This window comes from Coenobita brevimanus, chromosome 55, assembly GCF_032717465.1.
Source record: "Coenobita brevimanus isolate Jiangsu-jjx chromosome 55, ASM3271746v2, whole genome shotgun sequence".
NCBI classification, from domain to species: domain Eukaryota; kingdom Metazoa; phylum Arthropoda; class Malacostraca; order Decapoda; family Coenobitidae; genus Coenobita; species Coenobita brevimanus.
The window spans coordinates 52,953,432-52,974,877 of NC_137008.1; the positions used below are offsets into that span (position 1 = coordinate 52,953,432).

Sequence of the window (21,446 nt, forward strand, 5' to 3'; positions counted from 1 at the left end):
TTAATAAAATGTGACGACTGTATAACCAGTTTTTTGTGTAGTCTCGCTTCCATTCTCCTTGCCTTTTTAAATTCTCTCCTCCTTTCCCCCGTTCCTTCACCCCCACCATCATTCTCCCCCCACCTTATGACTACACTTCAACTCTGATTTCCTTCTTCCTTCCTCTCTCATTTCCTCCTCCTCCTGCTCCTCCTCCTCCTCTTCCCTTGCTTTATCTCAAGTACTTCTTATTCTCTCATTATATCCCCCATTTCTTCTCTGTCAGCTATTTTCTTTGTTCATTCCTCCTCCTCCTCCTCATCATCATCATCATCATCATCATCATCATCGTCCATAATAACATCACATACTCTCCATCACTCTTCCTCCTGACCACCTACCAACACCACCAGTTCTGTTTCCACCTTTCTTCACCACCCTATTTTCTCCTTTTTTCCACTCCTTCACCATCCTCCCCTCTACCCCTCTCTTTTTTTCACCGTTCGCTCTTCTTTTTTAATAATCGTTTTCACTACCATCCTCACTCCAACCTTTCTGTCCTCCACTCCTCTCCTTTTCACGCCTCTCCTTATTTTCTCCATCACATTCTTTCCCCTCTCCTCTCCTCTCCTCTCCAGTCCCCTCCTCTTCTCTTCTTTCCTTTCCTCTCCATCATATAATTTTCTCCTATACCCCTCTCCTTTTTTAAACCTCCCTTCCCTCCCATTCTGATTTTTCTCCTCCACTCCCTTTCCTCTTCTTATTACCCCATCTCTACCTCCTCACCACTTCCTCCCTCACCACAGTCCTCTCTTTCTGCCTCTCGCCCTTACTTTGTCTCCCTCACTTCCTCTTCTCCCCCATCTTCCTTCCCCCCAAACCCATTACCTCCTGATTCTGTAGCTGCTGACGGCAATTTTCCTCTGGTAAATCTCCACACTGGTCACTCCTCGCTTTACTCTGACCACTCCCTCCTCTTCAGCTCTCCACTCCCTTCTCTTCACCTCGTCTCTTCATCTACTCTCCCTTCCCTTCTTTATACTTCCTCTTCCCTCTCCTCCTTTTTCTTCTTCCATTATACCCTCCCCTCCCTCCCTCTCAGTCCCTCTCCCGTTTCGTTTCCTCCACCTTCCTCCACTTTCTTCTCCCTTTCCCCCTTCACTTTCACCATCTTAGTCATTCCATCTCTCCTTCTATCCCCCTTCCCTTTCACCACTTCCTCCACCTCCTTCTCCCCTCCCTTCATTCCGTCTCTCTTTTCTTTCCCATTGTCCCGTCATTGCTTCTTCTTTCTTCATTCACACTCGCCTTCCTCTCCTCTTCCTGTATTTCTCCCCCATTGGTCTCTCCTGTCTCTTTCCGCTTCCCCCATTCCCTCCCCTCTCAGTTTTTCCTCTCCTCCCCTTTCTCTCTTCATTCCTTCCCCCCCTCTATCCACCCGTTCCCCTCATTTCCCTTTCCCTCTCCTCTTACCAATCACTCTCCTTATTCCTCCCCCTCCCTCTCCCCTTCCTCTCTTCTTTCAACCCACACCCCTGCCTCTGACCACCTCTTCCCTTCATTCCCTGTTCCCTTCCTCTCTGCTTCTCCTTAGCCCTTCTCCTCGTCTCCTCCCTCCCTCCCCACCCCTCTTCTCTCCTTCCTTCGTCCTTTCTTCTGCCTCCCTCGCCCCTCCACCTCTCACTTCCGTTTTTCCACCAACAATCAAAATTTCTAGCCGCACTTACCCACATCCCTTTGCCAACCAACGCTCTCTCTCTCTGTTACACACACACACACACACACACACACACACACACACACACGAAATGGTATAATAAACAAGCAACGACCTTGAAGACTGAAAAAATAGAGTTGTATGTGCTGAAGGGAGGCTTGAGATGGAAGAGGGAATGGGGGTTGGCCAGGCAGGGTAAGATATCAAGGTAGTCTGGGTGTCCTTGGTGGCTGGCTTCATAGCACCTCATCCTTAGCAATTTAGTTTGCATTTTACACCTCAACACTCGCTGGTATGCAATTTATATTGTTTTAATATCAACATACTTTGCATCAATATCAGACAGGAGGTTGTTAAGGTGTAATGCGCTGAATAAATCGATAAGAAAGTAGTGTTACGAAATTTCTAACGCTGCTTACAATATGACCCAACAAGGAGGGTTCTCAGCGCCACTCAGGACATCACGCCTAAATAACACCTGAGTCATTGGACATAAAGAAGCTGAAAGCCGTGTGTGTGTGTGTGTGTGTGTGTGTGTGTGTGTGTGTGTGTGTGTGTGTGTGTGTGTGTGTGTGTGTGTGTGTGTGTGTGTGTGTGTGTGTGTGTGTGTGTGTGTGTGTGTGTGTGCGCGTGCGTGCGTGTGTGTGTGTGCGCGCGCGCGCGTTTTCGTTCAGTCTTACGTCTTTCGGTGCCATGGACGCATTTTTCTTTTAGCTGAAGCTAACATGGAAGACTGTTCAGCTGACAGAATTTTCCATTTTTCGTTATACACTGACATATAATTGTAAGAATCATCCTAAACATTAAAACAGGTAATCGAAATAACCTAACGCCATTATTATGATACTTGGTTCTAGTATGGTGGCATATGTTTTGCTTTTGCCTTTTCCGCTTATAAAATATCTTTTCTAGTTACCCTATATTCAATGGTGTTGTTTTCCACATTTTCCTGCCAGCTTTGGCTGGTGGGTTTGGTGCAATATTGGGTGGGTGTGTGGCAGTCGGGTAGGGGTTGCTGGGTGAGTGATTGGGTGGATGGAAGTCGGGGAGGGGATTGGTGAGTAGGTGGGTGGGGGTTGGGGAGGGGATTGGTGAGTGGGTGGGTGGGGGTTGGGGAGGGGTTTGGTGAGTGCGTGGTTAAGGGTCAGGGAAGGGTTTGGTGAGTGGGTGGTTAAGGGTCGGGGAGGGGTTTGGTGAGTGGCAGGGTGGAGGTTAGGGAGGGGCTTGATTGTGATTTATTGTTTGCTATTCTATTCTTATATTCTTAGTACAGTCATACCCTTAGACAGGAGTTCAGTAATATAAGCCACTCACCCTGATGGAATTCCTCTCCTTACTGTCGTTTCCTCTCTTCTCTTACTCCTTTCTCGAATACTCTTTCCTTTTCTCTCTCTTTCTCTCGTCTCTTTGTTTCCTCCCTCCCTCCATCCCTCCCTCCTCCCTCTTGAGCTGGCCTACCCTGCATCGCGCCCCCTGGAATCGATATACGGGTGGGACTGTCTGGCGGAGAGGGTGTGGTGTGGTGCCATCGGGTGGGCAGTGCACGTGGAGTTGAGGCATTGGGAGGCAGACGGAAGGAAGGAGGAAGAGAGAAGGGGGAGAGAGATGAAGGAGAAGAAAGGATGGATGGGGAGGAAAAGGGATACATAGAAGAAAAGGGAGAATGTTATTGGGTTTATATTTAAGCGTGTGATGCATTGAGCAGGTATTAAGCAACTTCATCGTACTCTGGTCACACCTCATCTGGATTGCGTAGTACAGTTCTTGTTCGTTTTTTTTTTTTTTAAATAAGGGGAGAGGTTGTCTCAAAGGACCAACAGGTTCAGCTTTCTCATGTTCTTCAGAGGGATATATATATATAGGGGCTGGAGGGGGAGTATAGGGGGGATCATGTGTCTGGCAACGAGGGTGTGGTGGTGATGGTGATGTGGCCTCGTGGGAGGATGGCGAGACAGGGACAGGTAGGGGAGGGAAGGAGTGAAGAAGGGAGGAAGGAGAAAAGGAAGAGAATGAGAGAAAGGTGAGAAAGAGGGGAATGTGTTCTGGAGAACGAAAGTGAAAGAAAGAGGAGAAAGTAAGAATGATGGGAAACATAAGAATGGGAGGAAATGCAGTGGTGGCTTTTTTTATGATAATTCCATCTCGATAAAGCAATAAAGACGCACTTAGCCAAGATGAGATTGAACACAGAGGTCACTGTACTAAAAGTTATTCAAATTTATGTACCAATATGAATATCACGCTTATTTTGTATCATAGTAAATACTTATTCTCTTAAGTGATTAAACAAGTAATTGCGAACACCCCAGATCATAAGCCATACAGTATATCAAGAACCACACAGTAAAAAAAAGAAAAGAAAAGAATAGAAATGCTCTGAAACAGCTACGTTTATCCCATTAAACTAGTAAGCTTAACAGTACTGTAAAGCATAATTAAATCTTCAACACGAGGGAAAAACTCTGTGTCATTCTTTTACGGTTCATTTCCCCTTTTATGTAATTGAACTTAAGAGTCTCGTTTCTGTGAGGGAAGGGAGCTAGAAACGTCCAGACTAAAAAGAGGGGGGGCAGGTCCCAAGGAAAAATCGATAGGAAAGGAGTATAAGAAGAAGACAGGAAGGAAAATAGGAGACAAAAGGGAAGGGAAAGGGGAATGCAGAAGAAGGAATTAGGAAGAATGAGAAACGATTGGATGAGAAGGAAAAAGACCCCTGGAAAGAGAGAGAGAGAGAGAGAGAGAGAGACTCCTCCTTCTCCCTCACTTATCCAAACCACAACAATCTTTCCATCTTCTCCTTCCTTCCTCTTCCACTTTCCTTTCCTTCCCCTTCCTGCCTACCAATTTCCTCCACCCTCTTCCCCCCTATTCAGCTTCCTCTCCCTTCCTCCCTCCCTCCACTTTCTTGCCCCCACTCCTCCCCTCTCACTTCCCCTTACTTATATCTCCCTACCCTTTCACGCCATTCCCTCTCCAACACTTCACCCTGCATCTCCATCCATTCTCCCTTCTTCATCTCCACCCCCTTCTAGCCTTTAACCCCTCCCCCTTTCTCCTTTCCCCTTTCCTCTCTCTTCCCCTTGTCACACTCCCTTGTTCTATGCCTCCCTGCCACCCTCGTAACGCCATCTCCACTATCTCACTTTACCTCCTACCCCTTCACCCCCTTCCCTTAACTCCACCTTTTCCGCAGCTCCCATGCCTCTCCTCCCCCTCTTCTCCATTCTCTCCCTCTGCCTTTCCATCCTCCCTTTTCTCCATCTTCTCCCTGCGTTTCCACCTCTCCTCCTCCCATTACTCCCACCCCTTCCACATGAGAGAGTTGGCAGCGGAAGTGGAGTGCAAGATGGGTTCCCACGCTGGGCTACTCCACAGCTACTTAGAGCTTCTTCCATACTCCACTCCACATTACACTACACATCTCTATCATGCATCTTCCACAATCGACTCCACTCCTCATTCCACAGTGTTTAAATCTTCTCCATTCTCTACTCCACTCCATACTCCACATTTACATAAAGTTTCTTCCATGTTCCACCTAATGTTCCACAGATACGTACAACTTAATCCATAGCCTGTTCCACTTCACTTCATACTCCACACTTACAGCAGGTCGTTTTCATACTCTACTCCATACTAAACTTACATAAATCATCCATACTCCGCTCTTAACTCCACACAATTTTAAATCTTCTTATAATACTGCATTCCATCCACTCTATACTCCACATCATACTTCTTCACACCTTTATAGAGCTACTTCCACTCCGCTTCACACTTCATCCACATTCTCCTCTCCTCATTCCATCCCCACGCTTCCCTTGTAATGGGGTGCAAGTGTTTTGCATAATTACAGAGGCAGGTATGCTGAGAGAGAGAGAGAGAGAGAGAGAGAGAGAGAGAGAGGTTATGGTATTTAACTGCCATGTTCAAGTTTATTAACATTCTCTCTCTCTCTCTCTCTCTGTATATATATATATATATATATATATATATATATATATATATATATATATATATATATGTTTATCAGTCTTTCTATTAATCATCCTGTCAGAGCTTATTTTCCTTCCTCGTTCCCATTCACACTCACACAAACGAGAGAGAGAGAGAGAGAGAGAGAGAGAGAACTATCCGCGACCACTGTCACAACGGGAAGCTAGCAATTGACCGCTTGTGTAATGTTCGCAAAATTGGCCTTGTCCAGAAGGTAGAAAATGGGGGGAGGGGGTTTTGGAGGAGAGAGAGAGAGAGAGAGAGAGGAAAGAAGGGAGAAAACTGTAGGCACAGAGACGAGATGGACGGAGAGAGAGAGAAGTGGAGTGGGGAAAGTCGTATGGAGAAAGGATGGGTAGGGAGAAGAAAAATAAAAGACAAGAGAAAATAGTTGTAAGGGAGTTATTATGAGTCTGGAAGAGAGAATTTTTGAGGAAGAGAAGGAAGAAATAAAAATAATGGGAAGAGGGATGGAGAAAGATTAGTGAGAGGAGACAGACAGTAGAAGAAGGGAAAAGAGAATGGTGAGAAAAGGAGGGAAGTTTTGGAAGGGGCAGGAATACTCATAATGTAACGAGAAGGTGAGAGGCAAAAGAGGAGGAGAGGGTGGGAGACGGGAAGAGGGAGAAGAAGTGAAAACAGACTTGAAAAAGGAAAGAGGGAGAGATTGACAAAAGAGAAAAAAACGGGAACAAAAGAAAGTGGGATGTTTATGGACTCTTTGAGGGATAAGTGGGGTCTTGAAGAGGAAGAGCGAGAGGGAAAGAGAGGAGGACATGGAAAAAGGTAATGAATAGTGACAGGAAAACTAAAAATAATTAAAAACTAGAAAGCACTCAGAGCGCTCATACCTTCGCCAATGCCATTAAAAAGGATCCGGATCCGCACCAAAATTTAATCAATTGTTCCTTGACCCATGGCCCACTCTTTCACAAAATTTTATTGAAATTCACCGAGAACTTGGAGATGCTGTGCGGGATACACAGGATCCGGATCTGCCCCAAAATTTAATAAATGTTTTCTTGGCTCATGGCCCACCCATCCACAAAATTTCATCGAAATTCATTGAGAACTTCTGGAGACCGTGTAAACAAACAAACAAACAAACAAACAAACACAGGTGAATACATAACCTCCTACAACTTCGTTGGTGGTAAAAATGCAGTAAGTAGGTTGCGTTTTCTACCTCTGCCACTTTACTTTTGGTACCATCAGCTTAGCAGAGACTAGTGATCATAGCCTTCATTAAGCTCCAATACGAGAGGTCTTTACTAACTGAATAAAATTGTCTGGAGGTACCATGACTGAACAAGATGATTTTATTCCAGGGAAAAGAACCTACGGAATCTAGTCTCCCCATTTCACAGGTCGACATGAATCACCCCACCCCCCTCGTATGTTCATTATATTTCACTTATTTCATTTAAGAGTTTTTTCTTTAAATCCTTTTGCAGTCTATTTTCAGTAGGTCAGTTTCAGAATAAGACAATACTGCGGCCCTACAAAGCTACTCTCCATAGCACTCGTGATTAGAACAGTCCTCTAGCACTAATCTCTTGTCATATCCCCCACAGTACTCAATATTTCATTCATTTTAAATAGGAGGAGGTTTTCGTCTTTTTGCAGCAGCATCTCCGTTGCTCAGGTTCATAATAAGACAATACTACGGCTCTACATACTATCCATGGCACTTCTTTGTGGTTAGCACCATCTCTACCACTAAGGCAATATCTACCCCTAAGGCAATATTTACTCCTAAAGCAATATCTATCTCTATGGCAATATCTACCCCTAGGGCAATATCCACCCCTAAGGCAATATCTACTCCTAGGGCAATATCTACCCCTAAGGCAATATCTACCCCTAAGGCAATATCTACCCCTAAGGCAATATCTACTCCCAAGGCAATATCTACCCCTAAGACAATATCTACTTCTCAGGCAATATCTATCCCTAAGGCAATATCTATCCCTAAGGCAATATCTACCCCTAAGGCAATATCTACCCCAAGGCAATATTTACCCATAAGCAATATCTAGCCCTAAGGCAATATCTACTCCCAAGGCAATATCTACCCCTAAGGCAATATCTATCTCTAAGGCAATATCTACCCCAAGGCAATATCTATCTCTAAGGCAATATCTACCCCAAGGCAATATCTAGCCCTAAGGCAATATCTATCCTAAGGCAATATCTATCCTAAGGCAATATCTACCCCTAAGGCAATATCTACCTCAGGCTGAATCTACCTCTAACACAATATCTACATCTTCCAGTTCGAAAAAGTTCTTTAGAATTGTCCAGGATCAGCAAAATTGAGGCACAGAAATGTTCCAGAGGTCAATAGGACTTCAGGGTATTTATATCGTGCACTTCCCCTTTAGTTTTTCGAAAATTGGTGAACAAACACAGACAAGTACAGACGGGCAGACCGACACAGATAAAGTTAGAGTCATACAAAATAACAAGGGGCGAACACAGAGTCTGAGAAAGATAAATTTAAAAGACAGACAGACAGATACAAAGGAAGACAGGAGGACGCAGACAGGCACGCAAACAGGCAATAGCGCACACACACACACACACACACACACACACACACACACACACACACACACACACACAGGCAGACATATAGGCACCGACAGACGGAAAATCAGACAGACAACAAACAAGAATGACACATTACCCCTTCCACCAGTAACTAAGACAAAAGGGGAGGGAGTTAGCAAGGAGGGGGGAGGGAGATTTGTGAGGGGAAGGGGAAAGGAGGTGAGTAGGGAGGAAATAAAGAACGGGGATGAGAAGAGAGGAAGAAGAAATAAAAAAGGACATTAAGGGAATAGAAAAAGGGAGGAAGCGTGAGGAGGATGAGAGGAAGAAAAACGAAAAAGATCAAAGGTAAAAAAACAGAAAGGGGGAAAGGGCGACAAGAAAGAATGGAGAGGGGAGAAAGAGTATAATGGGACGAGGATAGGAGGAAGAGATAAGGAAAGGAAGGAGATAGGGAAAATTCAAAGGTAGGAAAGAGGGGACGGGGGGAAGGAGAGGAGGAGGCAAGATTAATGGCAGGGGAGGGGAGATGAAGACAGAAGGTAAAATTTCTATTGAGAGGGAGGGGCTGTGTAAGAGGGAGTGTCGGGAGGGGAGAGGAGGAGGAAGGGGAGGGGAAGAGAGATGGAAGTGGGATGGGGTAAGATTAATGGTGGGGGAGAAAAATGAAGACAGAAGGCAAGATTTCTAATGGTGTGAGGGAGAGGAAGAGGAAGAGGGGGGTCTCTGTACCGCTTTGACCACAACCGCGCCTCCCCACACTTCCTGCCAGAAGGGGGAGGGAGAATGAGGGAGGAGAGAGGGGGGGGGATAAGTAGGGTGGTGTAGGTATTAAGTGGGGAAGGATGGGGTGGCTAGTGTGTTGGGAGAAGGAGAGGTGTTAGGAGAGAAAATGGTGGTAACTGTAGGCGTTTGTGTGTTAGAGAGAGAGAGGGGGGGTAGTAGAGGTGGTACGGTATGTGAGGAGAGGGAATGGAGGGAGGAGGTGATGTGCGAGGGAAGAGTGTGTGGGTGTGGGGAAGGAAGGGTGTGTGTGTGGAGGGGGGGCCTGGAAAAGAAAGTGCATAAAAGGGATAACACACGTACAAAGAAAAAAAAAGACAACTGCATTCATACTAGTCAACTGCCGTATAAAGGCATCATTAATCTGTGGGAATAAGAAAATTATTGCAAAGAAGTTTTTTCACCTTTTTACCCCTGTTTTAATGAAGTCAGTACGAAGGTAATAAGGCTGTAAGAGTGGTGGTTTACAAATAATAATCTCATTATTGAGCAATCTGAGCTGATGTACAGTATATGCTTTCTGTCAGACGTGGCAATGTGAGGTGTGGCTCTGTGAGGTGTGGCAGTGTGAGGTGTGGCACTGAGAGGCGTGGTAATGTAAGGCGTGGCAGTGTGAAGTTTGGAGTGCGAAGTATGGCAGACTGAGATGTGTTAGTGTGAAGTGCAGTGTGTGGTGTGGAAGTGTAAAACATTATTATAAAAATGAATGTCTTAACTTTAAATACTGGTACCGGTATATTTCTAAAATGGTCTTTACGCTAAAACAAATACACATGCTTTAGTTCTTTACATTATAATGCAGTATACACATGTGTTCAAAGGTGTTTATTGGGGATGCAGGTGTGTGTGTGTGTGTGTGTGTGTGTGTGTGTGTGTGTGTGTGTGTGTGTGTGTGTGTGTGTGTGTGTGTGTGTGTGTGTGTGTGTGTGTGTGTGTTGAGGACCAGAATGTTTTACCTTTGAGAATCAGTGTTTTACCTCAGAAATGAATAGTCACACATCATGAACAACGAAGACACATTACAAACACCCTACAGACAAGAACGCTCTACTATACATACACTCTACAGACAAATATTCTACACTCAGATACACTGCGGACAAACACTGTACTAACAATATTAATATTCATGCAAGTAAAACACCAAGTAACTCGATCAGTCATACTCATAACCTGATGAGAGAGAGAGAGAGAGAGAGAGAGAGAGAGAGAGAGAGAGAGAACGGTCAAATTCTACTTTTTTACAATCATACATTAATGCATAACTGCTGCATATCTGTACTGCAGGACTATTACACAGTTTTACGTATATAAATAGGAGATGGGGAATTTAGTGAGGGTTATGAGAGTCCTCTATAATATGTACACGTAACACGTTGAGGCTAAGGATGTCTTTTAATATTCTTATTCTTATTCTTATTATTTAATCTGCGTAACTACTGCTAGATGCCTAATCCCATAACTCATTATGGGTAGCCGCTGCTATAATATAAATAAATAAATAAATAAATAATATAAGGGGAAAGGATACTAAAGTTTCAAGCCCACGAACTCAAAATCTTCCATGGACAAAAAAAAAAAAAAAAAGCGGCATTCTATTAGGCCTTAATTTTCAAGATTAAAAAAAAAAAAAAAAAAAAAAAGATACAGAATTCGGGGAAAAAATGCCAGTCGGTGGTTTCGAGAACTTATCGTGTCAGAAGACAGCTGATGGGAACTGCTGATGGGAACTGGTCATGACACGGCCTGTTTTGGTAAAATAGTATCAATAAATAAAAGAATAAATCAATATCCATACAGATTACAGGCGATCAGGATGAATAGGGATCTGGTAGTGATTTTGAGTGTAACAGAGAAGGATAAGTTGAGGGAGATTTTTGCACTGATTTACCAGATGCCATGGTTTACTGTATATTTTGAGTCCACTCTTGTATTTGTGATAAAGGATGTTAAAATTAAGTGCACTTCGTTATATGAGTAGGGCAAACTTCATACTGATGTATCTGTAGCTTTAGTAATGTCACATTGTTTTGATTATATTATATATCGTACCAGACTAGATTTACCACAAAATATAAACATGCTGCGAATTTAACAAGAGCGAAATGGGTTCTCGTTCTGGTTTATTACTTCGTGGAAAAACCTAACCCGATGATTGTGAACAGAAAATGACAGCCTTAGTTTCTGTTATAGGTTGCTTAGTGTGAAACTCTAAAGTAAGACATAGTTCAAAACTACTGTATATGTATTTTAGGAAGCCTTGGCAAAGAATGCTTTCAGCAGCGTATGCATTTCCAGAGTTTGGTGTCATCAACAGTATATTTGGCATTCCATTATGAGTTTTCGTGGTACTTGCGTTGGGAAAATAATATGCTAATAATTGAACGGGGTACAGTAGCAATGGGAATTAGATACAGGCATTTTACCAGTACCCATAGCAGATATATTACTGAAAAGTTGTGTTGACTTCCTAGCACAGCATCAAGAAGCAGCGTGGGCCCAAAATGTAAGCATATGCTATGTTATGCCTCTCTTGTGGTTCTCCCTCACTGAGACAGCGACGTAAGGACAGGGATCACACAGCTAATTTGGCTCACTGAAGGACAGGGATCGTATGGCTAATTTGGCTCACTGAAGGACAGGGATCGTATGGCTAATTTGGCTCACTGAAGGACAGGGATCGTATGGCTAATTTGGCTCACTGATCATTTCCACACACGTTTGGGGGTGAGTGGGTGATGCGGTGGTGGTTGGTGTTAAGGGATTCAGCGGCCGAGGAAAGCGCAGTGCCCACCACCTCACAGGCAACCCCTCGCACCTCACAGCCATTCCTGCGCACCTTACAGCCATTCCTGCGCATCTCACAGCCATTCCTCGTCATCCCACAGCCACCACCGTCGGCAACCTCACAACACAGCCATGAGCGAGCGCGAGGAAGAAAACGAGGAGACCAAGTGTTGATTAGGAAGGGAGGCTTAACTAGACAATAAATGTAACTAGAACTGACAGAGTGGCAGTTCGGGACAGTTCTGTAGAGACGTAGAAGAAGTACAGGTGTGTAGACGTGAAGATTGCAGGATAATAAAAATACACAAAAATCTGTGGGAGGAGTTGAATAGGTGCAGTGAAATAGCTAACACTAAACTAACTAGAGCAGTGATTTTCAAACTTATCTGCTTTGTGGCACCCTGAACAAAATACGGTAATAATTGCGTCCCCATCTGTATCTTATTCTGAAGAAATAATAAAATAATTGTTGCCTGAATGCGGGTGTTAGGCAGGAGATACAACACCATTGTAATTAAAGGCACAAAGCTGCAATATTGCAGACAGTAATATCATTCCAGTTTTGGGGCTGAGCAATTATGAAACTTACACAGTATTCTGAAAAATCTGTTGGGTACTGATGACTTTAATACTGGGTTTCAAAAGTCATTGCTCACAGAATCGTTATATATCGTAAGGAAGTGGTTCGATATTATCCTCAATTGCACAGGTACGTAATGCAACATGGAAACTCAGTGGCATGGGTGAAACTACATACTGCTACCAACTGGGGTATTCGTGGTTAAATATTTAAGGGCACAGCAGAAGTCACCATCCACGTGGAACTCACAGCATTATTCTTATCGTTAACTAATATCCAGTGGGTTAGCGATAAGGAGGTGAGACTGAGAAACACCTAGTCAGCCAATTTGTTGATAACTGAGTAGTGTCCCATTCAAGCCTTCGTCAAGCTTCTCTCTCTTAATATGTCTGTGGCTTATGAATCTCTTCGAAGTTGCAGGAATTCATCTTGCTTTGCCTCCACGTATGTACTGCACGACATGGTTAACAGATAGAAGATTCCTCATAAATTGCCTAAGGAAAATCGTTATGAAATTGTCATTGTACCCCTTACTTGGCCTAAAACTGCCATCTCTCCATCTTTAATTCTAAACTATTACAAGACATTAACACCAGAATATAATGCCAGTCACGAAGAAGTGTTACAAAAAGAATGTAGAGACACAGCATTTCCTTTTTCTGCCAATGCACAACGAGAAATAAACTGCTAAAGAACGAAAATCTGGGCCAAGTTAGAGTAAAATGGGTATAGTACTGTAACTCCATATGGTGAACAAATGCACATGAACTCAGTTTGGGAATGGGTGTATCTGCAACGGAAATTATCAGTATGACCAAAAATGATCCTCGGTTGACGTGACTTAGAGGGAACTTTTTGTCATGGCTAACGCTCGATAATTATATGGGGACAAATATCGGTGAAAACTGTTGACTAGATGCAGTGAATGAATGCAACACTGAATGGACCGTAAATGCAGCGAAAACTGGAAGGCTGATGGTTCGAAGTGGCCCTGGGGAGAAGTAATTTTAACTGATTATAGTGAAGAACAGAATATATTAATCGAGACCAATTAAAATACTGAACAGGTACAGTGAAATAACGTTCACTATAACGTAAATGTAATGGAAACTAGAAAACTGACAATTCGAAATAAGGAAACAAAGCTAACAGATTACAGTGGAAAGCACAGTTTAATAAGGAGACAAAGTGCAGTGAAATAAGCTGGATTTATGCAGTGAATCGACTGCCTAAACCAGCAGAAACTGAGAGGATGACGGTTCGATATATATCTAGAGAGACGTAGTGGTAACAAAAGAATTACGACTAAGAAAATAAAGATGGGACACAACAGTAAAATTAGCTTAATAATTAAAATGCAGTGTAATAACTATAACTATCTGAACCCACTGAAGTATTAGAGGGGTTACTGTCTCAACACTTATTTTTGTAAGAGCATTGTTCGTAGGCTGAATTAAGTCATGAGATGGTAAGAATAAGTACGTCACATGACTGAAAGGGTTGAACAGGAAATTGATAATGGAGAAATACAAGATGATGATGGTGGTGATGATGATAATAATAATTAATAAAACCGTACTCATAATAATAATAATAATAATAATAATAATAATAATAATAGTAGTAGTGGTAGTATACAAATAAGAGTGAAACACGTTAGTCATCCTCTTCTCTATTCTCACGATTCTCATTTCCATCTCTAGTTCCTCCTCTCTCTCTCCCGACTCTCCCAGCTGGTCTGTGTCACTCCCTCCCCTTCTCCTCCTCCATCTCTTCAACACCCTGTATCTCACACTCCATCCACCCGCTCCCCCTTCCCTTCCCCCTTCCCCCTCCCGTTCCTCATATCCTCCGCACCCTGTCTGTCACCCCCTCTACCCTCCCTATTCCTCTCCCCATCCCCCCACCCTCTCCCCATTCCCCCACCCTCTCCCCTCCCTCCCTCGTAGCTGCCTCTCCTGATATTTCCATTAAATCTCCCCACTCCCTCGCACACCCATGCATATACATACACACATACATGCATACGAGTACACACACACACACACACACACACACACACACACACACACACACAAATGCACACAGTTCAACAAAGCCTCGCCTCCTCTTTCTCTTGGTAACCAGCTGTCTCTCCTCTTGATACCCCATCACGACTACTCCTGCCCCCTTCATCCACCTGAACTGACACACACACACACACACACACACACATACACAGATTAGTCTGCTTGCGCATTGTAATAAAGTTAAGTGAAGCCGTACTAGCAAGGGGAATATCGCCCTCCCTGCATACTTTGTGTGTGTGTGTGTGTGTGTGTGTGTGTGTGTGTGTGTGTGTGTGTGTGTGTGTGTGTGTGTGTGTGTGTGTGTGTGTGTGTGTGAACAAAAATCAAGGAACAGTAACATTCTGGGCACGTTCATCTAAGGTATAGTTACGTATGGCTTCGTTAGGTAAGACAGGTTATGTTACGTAAGCTTATATGAGATTAGATTAGATTAGGTTAGTAGTAGTGGTAGTAGTAGTAGATGTAGTGAGTGAAGGGGGCAGTGATAGTGGATGCTCTTTAGCATGAGTCACGAGAACTCTATAAATTGTATTGTCCTGCATCACTTGTGTCCCGCAGAGATCGACGTGTCCTGCACCAATATAATTATACCCTTCTGTCTTCTCTCCTCATTCCCCTTCTTTCTTCCATGTCTCCTTACCCCCTCTCCCCCGTCATCCCCTTCACCTCCCCCCCCCTGTTTTTCTCCCCACTGCCTCCCTCTCCTACCCCTCTTCCATGTCTCCTTACCCCCTCTCCCCCTTCGCTCTTTCTTTTCCCCAATGACCTCTCCCTCTTCCTCCTTTGTTTTTCTACCCCAACTGTCCCCCACTCCCTCTCCCCTTTTTTTCTCTTTGTCACTGACCCCCTCCACTCTTTCATCTTCTCTCCTTCCCCTCTTGCTCTCCTTTTTCTCTCCTCATTTTCCTCCTCTACCCTCTCATCTTTTCACCTTCCCATCTCTCATCCATTCCTCTTCCTCTCCCCCTTCTCTCTCCTTTTTCCTCTTCACATTACTCCCCCTCTACCCCTTCCTCTTCTCTGCTTCCTCCTCTTTCCCTCCCCTCCTCTCTTCCCTCTCCCCCTGTCGTTTCTCTTTTCCTTCTTCCCCCTCCTCTCTCTCTCTCTCTCTCTCTCTCTCTCTCTCTCGTCAGTTCGTCCATTAGAGATAAGAGAGTAGGAGAGAAGTTGTGATAAGAATGATAAGTTATGTGGAGAACGGTGGTGATGAGAGGTGTTATGAAGATATTGCAAGGAGTGTGTTGATGCTGAGAAAAGTGCTGTGTGGTGGGAGTTTGGTGAAACGTGTGGCTGGTAATGTGGTAAGAGAAGTGTGTAGTGCATTGTGATGTGGTGAGAATGTGGTGAGAAGGTGGGAAGGGTGATGTGTGGTGAGGGTGTCGTAAGGATGATGAGTGTGGTGAGGACTGAGGTGATGTAAGAGATGAGGGATGTATGGTGACGATGTGGTGAATTTGTGGAATGTAGTGAGGGTGTAATAAAATAAAGGAGAGTGGTGGTGATGATAATGATGGTTCGCACCTGTGGTGATGTGGTGGATGTGAAGTAGTTTCCGATTAGAATATCCGCAGGGCTACCTCTCTCTACCTTATCCTGCCTCACTCTGCTTCACCCTGCCTCACTCTGCATCACTCTACCTCACTCTGCATCACTCTCCCTCACCCTGCCTCACCACTCTACCACACACTGTCTCATTCTGCTTTACCTAGCTTCACCCTGCCTCACTTTGAATCCCTGCCTCACTCTACATCACCTAGCCTCACCTTCCCACACTACCTCCACCTCACTTCCTTATCCTCCCTCTCTACATCCTGCCTCACTCTTGTTCTGGTGTCAACATCTTTTTCCATATGAAGTTGTAGTATCACACATTGTACATAATAATTTTTAAAACTGTTTAGTCATAATTAACAGTGTGTAATGAAGTGTGAATGATGAACAACCAAATATCATTTCGTTGTTAGCTGTGGTATAGAAAGAAGGTGGATGGCAGACCACAAGTGCCACCCTGTACACACACACACACACACACACACACACACACACACACACACACAGACACACACAAATATTGACTGTGTGGCAGAGTGTGGCAATGATAGGGTGAGGAAGAGTGTATCGGTACACGGCTAGCACTAAATATCGTGCCACCGCTAGCACCAATAAATATTATGTGTTCTGCTGTTATAGTATAACTAGACCATCGTGTTGGAGATCGACGACACTGTCTGTAGTACACGTCAGCTACTCGCCGTCACTGCCCGACACTTCCCACCAAAGGTCCTCTGCCGCTAGAAGGTGGAAGTAGCCGTGTACCAATACACTCTTCCTCACCCTATCATTGCCACACTCTGCCACACAGTCAATATTTGTGTGTGTGTGTGTGTGTGTGTGTGTGTGTGTGTGTGTGTGTGTGTGTGTGTGTGTGTGTGTGTGTGTGTGTGTGTGTGTGTGTGTGTGTGTGTGTGTGTGTGTGTGTGTGTGTGTGTGTGTCCAATATACCATCAGTACAACATAGGCTACATCATACAATCACATTCAGTACCACACGCGTTACTAGAATTACGCCTCCAGTACTGTCGCACTAGTGGTATCACACACACACACACACACACACACACACACACACACACACACACACACACACACACACACACACACACACGTGGCCCACCCTGTTACCAAGACTATCTGTCGATGTGACCTCCATTTACACATTGGGATCCAGTTTCAGATGAACCCGAGAGAGAGAGAGAGAGAGAGAGAGAGAGAGAGAGAGAGAGAGAGAGAGAGAGAGAGAACGAACGAACGAAGATCCCTACCCCTTTAAGTTCAGCTGATGGCCAAGTATTGTCAGATAGAAGGATCGCTTTGACTAAAAACCAGGGATACTGATTCTTTCTTACGTAGTGTCTAAAGCACATCGAATTTCCTGCAACCATGACTAAGCACCTGAGTTGTGCGAGTGGTCCACTTTCGTCAGATGAAATACACCGATTATAGTATCATTTCCTTTTCATTACTCACAGATTATCGCTAGGGGAAATGTATGATTATGAGGGGATAATGGATAAATGGGAAGGTACGAGGTATGAGTAAAGATTGGGTTACAACATTCATGGGGAGAATAACATATGAAGAATAGTAGGTATTATTTTCGTTATATTACCCAAGCTTTGCAGCTGGGGGGGAATATGGATGGTCATGAGAGGTGAATGGGTAAATAAGAAGTGTGAAAAAGGATGAGGCAGCTGCTTTCATTGTGGATGGGTGAAGCCATTGATTAGCTCTCGTATAATTTCCTTCATTACTCAAATTTTTGTTGGGATGAATGGGTGTGAGTGTAAGGAGTTAATAGGTAAATGGGGTATGGGGTAAAGATGGGGTGACTAACTTCGTCCATGCTATCAGATTACTTGGGTTAACTGTCAGATAATTGTAACATCACATTTCTTTTTATCGGTCACAAATCGCAGCAGGGACGAATGTAGAGTAATTATGAGTGCTGGATGAGTATATGGTGGTTGTGGGTATGGCAGAGTAACTCGCAGCATCTGTGGTGTGTGGAGGTGAGAATGCCAAATGAGCCCAATATTTTCAAGACTTATAATTCCATGTAGAATGAATGTGATGTATTTATGAGGGGCTGATAAGTAAATAATGGTTAATGAGTAAATGGGGATTGTGGGTGAGGATGGCGGGTACTCAGCGTCATTGATGGATGTTTAGATCATAATACCAAGTGACCAAAACATCGTATTCCTCTTATCACTCACAAACTGAACAATGGGACGATGATGGTGATGATGAAGCTAGTCATATGAGTAAACGATGACTGTGAGTAAAGCAGAGGGTTACAGACTGGCCATGGTGGGAATGTGGGGGTGAGCATATCATATTAAAACACTTCATATTCCCTCTGTCACTCACCAAATGAACTTACCGATGCCTTTGGTGTAATTATGAGGTGATGAGCAAATGGTGATAATGAGTAAGGCAAGGATTTACTCACATCTGCCATGGTGAGTGAGTGCTGGTGCGAGCGATGGCAAGGTATGGTGCTGTGAGAGTGGTGGCTGTGTGGGAACTGTTGTAAGTGGTAACTGTGGTGTGGTGGTAGCCCCGCCTGCCCTGCTTAGCCTAGTCACCCCGCCCCAACCCGACCCCCTAACCCTCATCCACCCCTACCCTCACCTCTCCCTGGATTCCACTCCCTCTACCATGAGTCCACTCCCTCCCACTCACCCCATATTACCCATACCCTCATCCTCTTTCCCCCCCTCCCCCCCGACCCTCATCCTCTTCCACCCTCTCCCCCCCGACCCTCATCCTCTTCCACCCTCTCCCCCCCGACCCTCATCCTCTCCCTCCCTTCTCCCTCCCTCCACCCTCACCAATGCCTCTCCTCCCACACCACTCACCCTTTCCTATCTCCTTCCTCTCCTTCCTCCCTGTCACCTTCCTCCCCTCCCCCGAACTCCTCCAATCCCCTTCCCTGCACTCTGCTCTCTACCCGCTTTTCCCCCCTCCCTCTCCCTCCCTTCTCTCTCCTCCTCCCTGCCTCTGGCCCTCCGTCCAGTTTTCTCCCTCAGTCCTCTTTTCCAGGTCTCTCTCTCTCTCTCTCTCTCTCTCTGCTTTCCTACTTATCATTCTGTCTGTCACTGTCTCCTTCCCCCGCCTCTCTCTCTCTCTCTCTCTCTGCTTTCCACTTGTCATTCTCTGTAACCCTGTCACTCAGTCCCCTTCCTCTCTCTCTCTCTCTCTCTCTCTGCTTTCCCACTTGTCATTGTCTGTCACCCTGTCACTCTGTCCCATCCCCCCCCCTCTCTCTCTCTCTCTCTCTCTCTCTCTCACTCACTCACTCACTCACTCACTCACTCACTCTCTCTCTCTCTCTCTCTCTCTCTCTCTCTCTCTCTCTGCTTTTCTGTCCTCGTCTTTAGCTAATATGCTGTAATAGTTTTTGCTAGTTATAATCTTCCCTATTACAAACAGCCACGAAAGAACCAATAATTCTGTTGCTGTTTGCTTTCCTCTCTCTCTCTCTCTCTCTCATGGTGGTGCATTGGTTAGCACATCCAGCTGGCAACTGGAAAAACCCTAGGTCTGTTCTTGGGCTGGTCGGACTATCAGGCACAGTTTCTTTCCTCACTGATCTCTGTTAATCTAGCTGTACATTTAGGGACCTGGAGGTAACGTCGACTGTTGATGCTCGTGTTCTGGGGGAAGACTGAAACGCAGAGAAATCGATTGTCCGCCATAATGACCCTCGTGTCGTCGATAAGCAAAAAAAAAAAAAAAAAAAAATCCCTTTCTCCCTCTCCTTCTCGTCGTCGTCGTCGTCGTCGTCCTCCTCCTCCTCCTCCTCCTCCTTCTCCTCCTCCTCCTCCTTTTCATCATCATCATCATCATCATCGTCCTCCTCCTCCTCCTCCTCCACGACAGGACAACAACGTACCCGGTACAGTTCTCTGGTAATGCATGCCAGCAATCCTTGTCTACGATCTATTTTCACAATTTGCCACTATAGCCTGTTCGATCTGGTTTGAGATGAGCCTTAAGCTTTTGAAAGCTGGCAGCTGATTGGTTATCCGAGTGCATTCATAGTAGCAATGTATTTTAAATGTTTTAATGGTTACAGTAACCGTCTGACGATAAAATGCTCAAGCAAAATATGGATATCGTTACTTCCATAGATTAATTTAAATACGAGGCATAACAGTGTCTATCAAGATGGCCAAGATACGTGTGAAATTTGTCCTGCCAAATCAACATTCTCAGAGTTTGACGAGTTCCTTGTTTTTTTTTCCGATACAACCAAGTGGTTCCTCTGCCTGGTCATACAATCGTCCCTCAGCCCCCTCCCAAGTCACTGAAAGGAGAATGGTGCACTCCCCGAGATGGGTTACTCGTTTTCAGTTCACCTGGTTCACGTTTCAGATGAACCTAGGGATACATCTACTCCTACCACCACTTGGCGCCGGTATACATAAACACGGAATGTAAATGAGTATACATGGATCCTGTATGCGTGTCTTAGGTGTAGGTGAGGATATACGAGTACTTGGGGTAAAACTATTAGGGTAGGTGTGTGTGTGTGTGTGTGTGTGTGTGTGTGTGTGTGTGTGTGTGTGTGTGTGTGTGTGTGTGTGTGTGATGGGTTAGGGAACTATCTTTTGTCTTAAAACCTCTCTCTCTCTCTCTCTCTCCCTGCCGTAACTGCTCTCTGAAAACCATTCGAATTTTTACCCTTGAGTGTTCAGTTGCGAACAGTTAATACCGCAATTTTTTTTTTTCTTAACGAACGACTATGAAACGTTAACACAATAATTCTGAAGAGTTTGGAGGGGTATGAAGATGGCATTATTGTTTTTCAAAAGTTACTGTTCGTTGTCTTGCCGTTCATCGTAGTGGAGTGTATCGTTATTTATGTCCGCAACTGCACCTCCACGTTGCTCTGGCATTCGTGCTGGGGGTGGTTAGGATGGGATGCGGTTAGAAAACTGTGCTTAGAAGTATCATTATTTGTGAGGATGGAGTTTTTTTTTCTTGTACGTGAACCATTTTATAACGGGACTGCAAGAAACAACAATTTTTGACGGGAAACTGAACATACCAAACGGGAATTCCATAGGTCATTCACTTTTTCTGAAGGGTTTCTTTTGAGCCTGTTTTCAATACCTCAGTGGCAGAAGAAGACAATAGTACAACTCTACAGTACATCCTTTCCGTAGTACTTCATCGTGACTAGCGGCATATTCTACAGCGTGAATCTTGTTCCGGCACAACATTAAAGATTGGGAGATGCCAATTTTATGCCTAGTTAAAGAGAATATAGAATATGTATATAGTGTATGTATATATATATCATGAACCTCTCCACTAAAAACATACCAAAATAAACAACAGAAGCATTAGTAGGTATCAGTAAAATAAGAAAGTACCACATAGTAAAGTAGGTAAGGTAGATGAACCGTTCTGA

General features: G+C 44.4%; 1 protein-coding gene across 4 annotated transcripts in view; it reads right to left on the reverse strand.

Annotated features, from left to right (window-relative positions):
* CRMP (Collapsin Response Mediator Protein) overlaps window positions 1–21,446 on the reverse strand; it is a 111,583-nt gene that overhangs the window by 73,457 nt on the left and 16,680 nt on the right. The window contains exon 1 of one of the 4 annotated variants that reach the window (XM_080273724.1): window positions 18,477–18,530. The exons of the other annotated variants lie outside the window; for them this stretch is intronic. Coding sequence (XP_080129850.1) covers window positions 18,477–18,485 — 9 coding nt within the window. The 5' untranslated portion in view covers window positions 18,486–18,530. Of the gene's footprint in view, window positions 1–18,476; window positions 18,531–21,446 lie in introns of those variants that run through there. 4 annotated transcript variants of the gene reach the window in all.